The 10,132-nt window shown below is 49.8% G+C and overlaps 1 protein-coding gene across 3 annotated transcripts in view; it reads left to right on the forward strand.

The window, feature by feature from the left end:
* Positions 1–8,675, forward strand: part of RC3H1 (ring finger and CCCH-type domains 1) — an 81,788-nt gene extending 73,113 nt beyond the window's left edge. The window contains exons 1-7 of one of the 3 annotated variants that reach the window (XM_075038633.1): positions 1,532–2,578; positions 3,258–3,636; positions 5,967–6,182; positions 6,521–6,658; positions 6,743–7,136; positions 7,492–7,556; positions 7,775–8,675. In XM_075038633.1, the coding sequence (XP_074894734.1) occupies positions 2,478–2,578; positions 3,258–3,636; positions 5,967–6,182; positions 6,521–6,658; positions 6,743–7,136; positions 7,492–7,556; positions 7,775–7,948 (1,467 nt within the window). In that variant the 5' untranslated portion in view covers positions 1,532–2,477 and the 3' untranslated portion in view covers positions 7,949–8,675. Of the gene's footprint in view, positions 1–1,531; positions 2,579–3,257; positions 3,637–5,966; positions 6,183–6,520; positions 6,659–6,742; positions 7,137–7,491; positions 7,557–7,774 lie in introns of those variants that run through there. The other 2 variants (XM_075038632.1, XM_075038631.1) reach the window with 2 other exon arrangements.
* Positions 8,676–10,132: the final 1,457 nt, after the last annotated feature.

Below are 10,132 nucleotides of genomic sequence, written 5' to 3' on the forward strand. Positions count from 1 at the left end.
TTGTAGGACCCCTGTGAATTTTAGCTGCTGACAGAGGTTTTTTGCTCTAGGCATGGGCCTAAGGAGCCATTTCAAGAGGGCCCTCCCATCCCAGCTCTCATGAAGGCTCACTTCTGTACAGCTCTCTAAAGTGTCATGCTTGACTTTTATCCCCAACTTGTAGCAATGCTTCATGGTGTGGAGAGCAATTCATAAGGTCAGGCTGTCCTGAGTAATCACTGATCTCTTGCCCAGCTGTAAAAGAGCACCGCTGATTTGCTTTGCACTCTGTTTTTGGGGTGTGAGGGGATGGGGAAAAGGCTTTTATTCTCAAGAGCCAAAGTCAATCTCAAAATGGTTTGAGATACTTAACATTCCCTGGGCTCTTTAGCAAACTGCATGGGTGCTGTGGGACATTCACGCCACCATAGGTAGCACTGGAGGCTCAGTAGATTGGTTGCTGGGGGGTGAGCTGTGAGTCTGCAAACCCAGTTAGTCATCCTTTCATGCAGCGATGAGAAACACTGGGATGGAAGTGGCCTGCGCTGGCTGAAGTCTGGCTGTGTTGCACAGCAGGCATGGGATGGGGGAGTTTATTTTGAGCTGAATCAGGAACTTGTTTTTTGGCTTTCCATGCCAAGGGGATGAAGCAGGAAAAAGAGCCCTTTCTCATTTTTACATTATTCCTTGCTAGTAACCCCTTTCAGATAGTGATGTTGCAGTAGTACTTTTGGGATCCTTCCAGGATGAAAGAAGTTGACATATGGAGTGCATGGCAGTGCTGCAGGGGAAAAGGGAGTGTTGAAGAGCTCTGGAGGGAGGAGGACTTTTTCGGCCAAGTGCTACAGCAAAGAGCTGGCCTAAGAAATAGCATGGGCTCTTGCCTGTAAGAGACAAGACTGGACACATCAGGGTCCAAGTCAGCCTTAGTGGCTGATAAATTTTATTTAAAGTGTTAGTGTGAAGTCCTGTATCTCCTCTAAGTTGATGGAATCAAGACTTTACTGTGAAGTAGAAACAGGGAGTCTTTCACATTTAATCAGGACAGGATGAAGATGAGGTGCTCTCCCCACTCTTGTGCTTTGGGTTTTAAATATGAGATTAGCAGCACTTTCTGTGATGGCAGACACCACGATCTGCCTCTAGCTTGACAGAAGCAGGCAGTTGTGCTTGTACAGGCAGGTGGATATGCCTTTCCCTGGAGCTGAGCTGAGTGACAGGCCACAGACTACAGTGAGGTTGTCCTTTCTGCGGTGGGACCAGCCATGGGTACGTCAGTGCTGCTGGAGCCAGAGAGAATTAAGCGTGGGTGAGGGAAGGCTGCTGGCAGGCAGCAAAGGGCCACCCTGGTCCAGGCCCTAGAGCTATGGAGCACAGAAGTGTGCCTGGCTTGTTGCTGGCTGATTTTTTTCCTGTAGGAGTGAAAGGTTCGGAAGAGCAGCGCTTCCTGGAGCACTTTCAATTGTCTGAATATTTTTCCTTTCTCTTGGCCTCCTGCCCTGGGTGTTGTTTTTCCTTCTGTATTCGGTTGACTTCCCTCCCCTTTCAGATTTTTTGCCCTCTGCATCTATCCTAAACCTTTTGAAAGATAATCTGTTTGTTGTTACCAGCAAGAGCAGTGGCTGTGGCCTGAGCAAGTACGTCTTGTTTTGCATGTTTTCTTGCAGTACTTGTTGCTATGCTATTAGTCTATGCTAGAGAGGGCCCCTTGGGGCTCGATATGGTCTCGATGCCAAATGAGGTAATTTCTGCTTTTGCAGAGAAATTGGAGCCAAGATGAAGTCATTGCCCCAGAGCCTGGAGAGGGGGTTGTAAAAGAACCCAGAGGTCTCCTGCATCCTGGATCAGCCCTTCAGTTGCTCCTGTTTTCTTTCCCCAGGTGCTGGCCTACCAGCCCTGGCAAGACCACAGACCCAGAGGTCACCAGTGCTAAATGCAGCTGATCTTTGATTTAGTTACTTAGGAGGCAGTGCTTGGTAGCTGTGGCAGTGAGTATGCGGGGGCAGGCAGAGACCTACCCAAGTTAGACATATCTTTGAAAAAGTCTTCCACGGCAGGCAAGTCCTGGGCAGGCTGCCAGCCCTTTGCAGTAGTTGTTTCCCGAGCTGTTGTGGCTGCGGTCCGTGAGCTTCCTCCCACGGGATATGTGAACAAACCCACCAGAGAGTCATGTAAAGGGCATCTCAAAACCACAATATGCAGGAAATCTTGCGTGCCACTTAATCGGCCCTAGGATGACTGATGAGGTCTTGCTGCCAGAGCTGGTGGGATGTGCAGATCCCCTGCTTTAGCAAAGGTGGAAAATACAAATTCTCTGTGCCTTGCTGGGAGATTTTCAGAGACCTGCTTTTGCTGGAACATGGTTATTATCCTCCTCTGGTACCAGGGACAGTCAGTTTGCATTGAGGTGTTGTGAACTTTGGACAGGAATAGCAGTGGTGCACCAGCTACACCATACACACTTATAAAATACACTTTTTCAGGATTAAAGATGCTCAATGCATGGAGGGACCTACTTCCCTGAAGACCTCTTCCTTATCACCTCTCTTCTCTGCTTTAGTGTTTCCTGCATCAGTACCTTAAATAGTGTAAAGCTGAGGTGACCCTGAAAGCACAGACAGTAATTGAAGGGGAGAGAGGAGCTCAGGTGAAGGGAGAGAAAAGAGACCAGGAAAAGTAGGAGATTCCCCCAGGGAAAAGGGGAAGAAAACAGTCAAAAACATTTTGTCTAAGGCCAACTGGGCTGTGGAGCTTGGGATACCTGGGAGCTCTCCCCATGAGGAAGATGGGTAGGATCTGTACAGAAGCATAAATATACCTGGACTGCAAATCAGGGCAGCTGGAAGGCTTTGGTGGCTCTGTGCTGGCTCCTGTTGCAGGCAGGCCTGGGGAAACACTGCATGGGCAGGGTCCTTTCACTGTAGCCACCTCAGCTCACTGCTGGGGAGGACTCAGAAGTTCAAATCATCCTTTTTTGTACAACATTGTCAGGGCTGAGCCTGCTGCTTGAAAAGGAGGGCACCAGGGGCTCTGGGAAAGCACTGTTTTCAGTGTATTGTTTCTAAAAGTGGTGTGTGCTCAGAGGCATGCTCATCCTGCTGGTGGTGTCTGTCTGTCCTCTTGGTTTATCCTGTAGCTACAGGACAAAAGGACAATTGGAGAGGACCGTGGGGCTCCTGTCACTCTGATGTTGGCTGAAATGGGGCCCGTGGGCTGCAGAGGCAGCATGGGTTTTCTGGGCAGGCCAGTGTGTATAAGCTTTCTCTTTCTGGTTCCAGGACAATGCATCTTTTTGTGGTGTGTCTCTTCAGTGTCTGGGGTCTGGCTGCCCCTGAGCGCTACGTCGTGGAAGACGTCTGCACTGCAAAGCCACGCGACATCCCAGTGAATCCCATCTGCATCTATCGCAACCCCGAGAAGAAGCCCCAGGAGGGCGAGGGGCAGGAGCCAGGGAAGGGCAAGCTCCCAGAGTCTACTAACCCCCGGGTCTGGGAGCTGTCGAAGGCCAATTCTCGCTTTGCTGTTGTCTTCTACAAGTACCTGGCTGACTCTAAGGACAATGGGGAAAACATTTTCATGTCACCCCTCAGCATTTCTACAGCCTTTGCCATGACCAAGCTCGGAGCTTGTGGTAGCACCCTCCAGCAGCTCATGGAGGTCAGTGGCATTTCCTCAGCCTTTTCCTGTAGCTGTCACCAGGGTCTGAAAGACAGCAAAGATGATAGTGGCCAACTGCTGCTAAAGGGCTCCCTGGGTCAGGATGGATCCCTGGTTTGTGAAGGGAGACTTCTATTTAAACAAGCCCCATGAAAGGACATACACAAGCCGCTTGTCTTGGGATTTGGTTAGATCCCAGCTCTTTCCTCTCACTCCCTATTTGGATCCAGCATTCCAGGTGGATTTCCTGGGTTTGAGGTTAATTTTCATCTGGAGGAAAGGAAGCCCATTTGGGAGATGAGGGAAGGGAATGGGAACAGTTTGTTTCTCACAGGCTGGGCAAGCAATGAGCTGAGCAGGTAGCTAAGCCTTTTCTTGTGCAAAAAGCAGGAAAAGCCATGATACCAAGTCCCATTGAGAAAGGCTCTTTTTCCTATTCTCTCTCTCTCCCCTTTGGGGCAAAAATAAGACACATGGGACACGTTCCAGTCCACCTGGCTTCCAGGGCTGTGCCACCCTGCAGAAGCACAGGAACATCAGTTAGGCTTACTACAAGGAGGCCCTCAAGAAGTAAGAGCAGTCTGAGTGCTTAGCCAGAACTAAACAGCTTCTGTCTGCTTGTGTTGGGCAGTATTACAACAGCACAGTAAGAGCCTGAGCTTCCCAGGCAGGGGAGCCTGTATGCGGGGAGCCTCTCCTTCCAGCTGTGGCTTCTAAACCCAAAGGAGGGAGCTCTGGTCCTGGACAGAGAGGTAATCCTGAGTTCTGGCTCTTCCATGGGACCAATTAACTCCCTGCCTGTCCAAGCACCCTTCTCGCTGTCAGACCTGCTTGCCTGACAACTGCGAGTATGCCTGTCTGCCATGTGGGGTTTGGTACTGCCTTTGGTACCTTCCTTGCAGACTGGAGACTATAGCCCAGAGGGGCCTTTCTCCCTGCAACGAGGAGGTGTGAATCAAACTGCTCCACTTGTCCCCACTGCCGCTATCCTTACAGATCCTGCCTCTGGAGTAAGTAATGTTGGGGTCTCCTGCCATCATCCACACAGTCTGAGCAGAGCAGTGAACCATATCTCCAAAATCTTGACTCATGCCTTCCCCTCTGGGCAGCCCTTCCCACTGGAAAGGACCCTTCTCTCACTGAGCCACCCAGGACCCAGAGCTGCACTCCTAATCCCCCCTTTTCCCTACAAAAGGCCAATAATGCCACCTTTGCCTCCTAGGAAATGGTCCCAGAGATCCTGGATGTTCATGTGGAGCAATGTGCTGTGGGATTTTCTGTGCCTTAAAACCCTGAGGTTTGGTGGTAGATAGACAAATCATAACTGTCCTTCCAGCTGGCAGCTAGGAGCAGATAAGAAAAAATGCACTGTGCTGCAGAAATCTACCCTAAAAACGATTGCTACATATTCCCACTCCCTGCTAAAATAGATAAGATGTACCAGAATTACTCAACAGGCCACAAGAACTGCTCCTGGAAAGGAGCAGCCTTTGGCATCATCACAGGAGGGTTTAGCACAAACCTTGGGAGTCCTCCTGTGACCTGCACTGACCTGAGAGCTGCTTCCAGGCCCCGTCAACGCAATGCTTATCTCGGGTGAGGCTCTCACTGGGGTGTGGTAGGAGGTTTATGAACACCGTGCATGAGCTATGTTAATTTTACCAGCACTGGGGGAAGCCTTGTGGTTCATATGCCAAGCTAGAATCTGTTCCCTGACAGGGGTCAGAGTGCACAGAGAAAAACATCACCAAGACCTTAGTGTGTCTTCTGTACAGCCATCTAAAGGGTCTAGCTAAGTCATGCCCACGTTTGAGATAGACACACACAAAATGATGCATCTTGCCCTGGCAGCTGGGGCAACAAAAGTGCGTGGGGAACAGAGGCAAAGGAAGAGGCAGATCCAGGTAAGTGCCCTGCCAACAGCTCTAGGGAAGGAGCTTCAGTGAGCAAGAGCTGGAGTCTTCTCTTGGGTAGGGTGCTGGGTCAAAGACAGTGAGAAGTTGGGACCAGTCACAGGCAGAGTATGGAGAGCAAGGAAGCCAGAATTAGAAAGAGGAGCAGTACCTCTCCATGCTGAGCAGTGTTTAACCCTCCATTTTGGACCTCTCCAAATCTAGGTCTTGGGATGGCAATGTGTTGCTCTTATGTAGATTTGGGTTCCAAATTAAACATGGAGGGTGAAGCTCTGAGGGCCTGCAGATTTCTTGGCTTTGTGATTTAGGCTATTGAGCAGCAGGCAAAGGCTGCATCACCACTTACTGTGGGGCTTGGGAGCTGTGGGAGTGCAAGAGCCTGCTCATGGATTCCTCCTCACTGTTTGGCTTTTCCAGGTCTTTCGATTTGACACCATTTCGGAAAAGACATCTGATCAGATCCACTTCTTCTTTGCCAAGCTGAACTGCCGGCTTTACAAGAAAGCCAACAAATCCTCAGAGCTGGTATCGGCCAACCGCCTTTTCGGGGAGAAGTCTTTGGTCTTTAATGAGACTTACCAGAACATTAGTGAAATAGTTTATGGAGCGAAACTCTGGCCCTTGAACTTCAAAGTGAGTTTGAACTACTTGGGATTTTTCTTGTTCATTCATTTTTTCCCCCCATCCTGTCCTTCTGCTTTTGCTGTGTCCCCATCTTTTGCCCACAAGGAGTGCCCTGCATTGGGTGGGTGGGACATCAGTGAAGGCAGGAGGGACTATGGGATGCAGCTCCTCCTGTCCCAGCTCACCTTAACCACAGTCACTTCACCACTCCTCATTTCTAAACGTTGCAGCACTACACTGGGAGCAATGTCCTCCCCGAGCATGCACCTTGTTAAAGTCTCCTGCAGAAGGGGTACAAAGAGGTGTTTAAAAGCTTTGACTTAACCTTTTTTGGTCTCTTCCTTCAGGAGAAGCCAGAATTTTCCAGGAAGATCATTAATGAGTGGGTAGCTAACAAGACAGAGAAGCGCATTACAGAAGTGATCCCAGAAAGAGGTATTGATGATCTCACTGTCTTGGTCCTGGTCAACACCATTTATTTTAAGGTATGGCTAACAAAACTGGGGGAGCAGCCCATTTCCCTGGGGGAAACATGATGCTCATGTTTGTCCTCCCCTTCTCCCTTTTAGGGGCACTGGAAATCACAGTTCCCAGCTCCAAACACAAAACTGGATTTATTTCATAAAGCTAATGGTGAGACCTGCAAAGTCCCAATTATGTACCAGGAGTCCAAATTCCACCACGCATCCATCCCCCAGGACAAAGTCCAGGTGCTGGAGCTGCCTTACAAAGGGGATGATATCACAATGGTGCTGGTCCTGCCCAATGCTGGGACACCATTGGTGGAGGTGGAGCGAGACCTGACATCAGAGAAGCTGCAGGACTGGATAGACTCCATGATGGAGGTATCTCTCTTTGTCTACCTCCCTCGCTTCCGCATCGAGGACAGCTTCAGTGTCAAGGAGAAGCTGAGAAAAATGGGGCTGGAAGATCTCTTCAGTCCAGAAAACGCCAGACTCCCAGGTCAGATGCGGAGACGGGGTGGTGCAGGGTGGAGGTGGGGGGTAACCATTCCTCCATGGGTGCCAGGGCAGTAAGTGCAGCAGCACATGAGGAGCGAGAACATGAAAGCATTTAGATGTTGCTGCAGTCAATGATGGACTCTGCGGTCAAGTCCCATCATGGACATGCAGCCCTGCTCTGCACTAAGGACATGGGAGCTAAGCGATCAATTGCAGCTGGTGAAGGATATTTCTGCTGAAACCAGGACAGCAGACACGCCTTCCGCTCAAACACAGTCTATGAAGGATGGAAGCATGTTCTTTCCTGAGCTGTTGTCTAAAAACATAGTTTTAACTTTCTCCATTTTGTATTTCAGGCATCATTGCAGAGGGTCGTACAGACCTGTACGTATCTGAGGCTTTCCATAAAGCCTTCCTTGAGGTAAGCCTTGTTTTTTCCCAGGGGTGTCTTCCTCTTTGTTGCTAAAACCATTAAAAAGAAAAAATAGCTCTGAGCCCATGGTGTTCATGTCCTCAGTGATCCGGGGCTTTGGGGAGAGGTCAGAGCTTGGCACCCACCTTCCATGGAGAAGGAGGGCGAGCCCTCTACGTACTGCATAATGCCCGTATCTTAATCCCATCTTCTCTTTTGGTTGGTAGGTGAATGAAGAAGGCAGCGAGGCATCAGCTGCTACAGCTGTCACTGTCTCCGGACGTTCCTTCCCCATGAACAGAATAATCTTCAATGCCAACAGGCCCTTCCTGCTTTTCATCCGGGAAGCCTCCCTCAACACCATTATCTTCATGGGCAGAATAGCCGACCCTTGCTCCTAAAGGGGCTCTCAGGGCCTCGCCTCTCCCTCCTCTGCCTCTGGAAAAGGGGCAGTAGGGTATTGCCATGAAGCCCGGGCTGCTCCTGGGGTGGTTGGTCTTATTGTTTGGTGCAAGCTGCAGGGAGGGACTGTATCCAGCTGGGCTGTAACCGCTCCTCCTTGCTGTGTCAGGTGAGGTGGCTCAGAGGGCACTTCACCTGCTCCATCCTTCATTCAAAGGGAAGCTGAATTTTTTCTGGCACCAGTATTTTTGAGGCACCCAAACCTGAGTCCAGGATTGCTGTCATTCTTATATCCAACCCTCCTCCCTTTCAGGCCTCAAACTGTAACTCTGATCCCCTGGTTCATTAAAAACCTATAGATCTGTATGTAACAAACTGATCTCTGAATGGACAGTTTTCACTAAGTCACCTCCTAGACTTATTTAAACTTTCCTTTCTCAACAAATGGGCCCTTCCCTCTGTTCCCCGGTCCCAGCAGAACAGCCCCATGCTGGAGCAGTCAGTGGAACAGCAGCAGCCAAATGGCATGTGCTGGCTGGGCCAGAGACATCTTTACACAGCTCTGTGTGGCACAGCTGGTAGGTGGAAGAGCTGCCACACACCGGAGCCCTACTTGCCAACAGCTCTGACGTGACCGAGTGCTAAGCAGTTGCTCTTAAAAACCTTGCATAGCCAAGGCTGTGAATCTGTCTTTTTGAGTATTAAGACTTAAAACTAGGACCATGCTAAAAGTTACTGTAGCATGAACTGTGACAATGCCCAGGTAAGGTAACCAATATCTGTAACTCTGTTAAAAATATGTTATTTCACCTTCAAGTTTACTCCTAGAGCTTGAGGTGTCCTGGCCTGCTGCCATGTCACATGTGTCATCTGACCTCTGGTCCACGCACAGTGGCCATACTGCTGTAGGACCTCTGACAGGGTTGTCTTGAAAATGCAGAAGAATATGTGATGAGCTTTCCGCTAAGACTTCTGCACTTAGGGTGGCTGTTTAAAACAAGAGCAGCAGTGAAAGCGCAGTCCTGTCCTGTTGTCAGTATGTTACAGAAGTGGTGTGTGCAGACAGTTGCTAAAACACCAATAGATGGCAGTCCCTAGTGTGCAATTTACTCTGGATTTTGTAGAACGAGTGAAACATCCGCCTTTATAATGGCTTCTTCTCAGCAGGAATTGCCACAGCAAGCCAAGCAACCAGGGAGTTAACTTAGATGTGCCAATCTGTGATAGAGCTGGTATGAAAAGATGTTTTGTTGCTCTGTCTGTAGTTTTGGAAGCAGTTAGGGGGTTTGCAGAACTATCTCTCCTGTTCCCCAGCAGGAAGGTTTGAGCGTGTGTGTTGGAAGTGGTGTGTGGTTTGGACACGGAGTCTCACCATTTCTGTTCTATTACGGGGCTGTGTCGGTCGGTCCCCTACACGCCTAAGAGACCTGTAAAGCACCTGCCCCTTCTGTGCTGACACGCTTGCCTGGAGTAACGCCTTGGAAAGCAGCTGTGTATGTAATGCAGAAGCTGGGGCCCTGGAAGAATAGGGGGAGCATTTTGGAAATCACTAAGAGTTCAGAAAGCAGCTCTTCCTCTCCTTGTCCTACTCTGGGAGTCACCACTGTAGCTTTTCTTGCTGGATCCTATCTTCTGCTTGCTTACCTCATTGTGCAGCTTCAGAAATGTACAATCTCCTCCTGTAACCTTTGCCTTTGCGGTTGTGCTCCAGGCTGCGGAGGTGGAGGCTGGTTGCAAAAGGAGGGTTGAGGCAATGCCTGGGTCTCCCTAGCATGGCATCGAACCAAAATGCTCCACCTGCCATCGGCAGTCGGGAAAGCCCGCTTGCTGTAACAGCCATTGGGCGCTTGGCCTGCAGCGAGAGCATAGTGCTTTCTGCACCTGGTGAGACCGAAAAGGACTGAGCCTGCAGAAATGGTGAGACAAAGCTCATTGAAAAAGGACAGAAGTCATTTAAGATGCTGGGAAAAGCAGCCTGGTACTGCCCAGCCTCTCCCATGCTGCTAAGCTTATGGCCGAGCAGAGCTGCCTCAAGCAGGGACCAGGTTCTCGCACCACAGCTGATTTGAAGCGGGCAGCAAAGAGAAAATCGATGTCAGATCAGACCAGTCAGCAACAAGACACGGACGAGGATCTGAGTATTAAACCATTTAATTCTCAAACCACTCACATGCATAATGTTC

Source organism: Buteo buteo, chromosome 10 (genome assembly GCF_964188355.1).
Source record: "Buteo buteo chromosome 10, bButBut1.hap1.1, whole genome shotgun sequence".
Taxonomy (NCBI): Eukaryota; Metazoa; Chordata; class Aves; order Accipitriformes; family Accipitridae; genus Buteo; species Buteo buteo.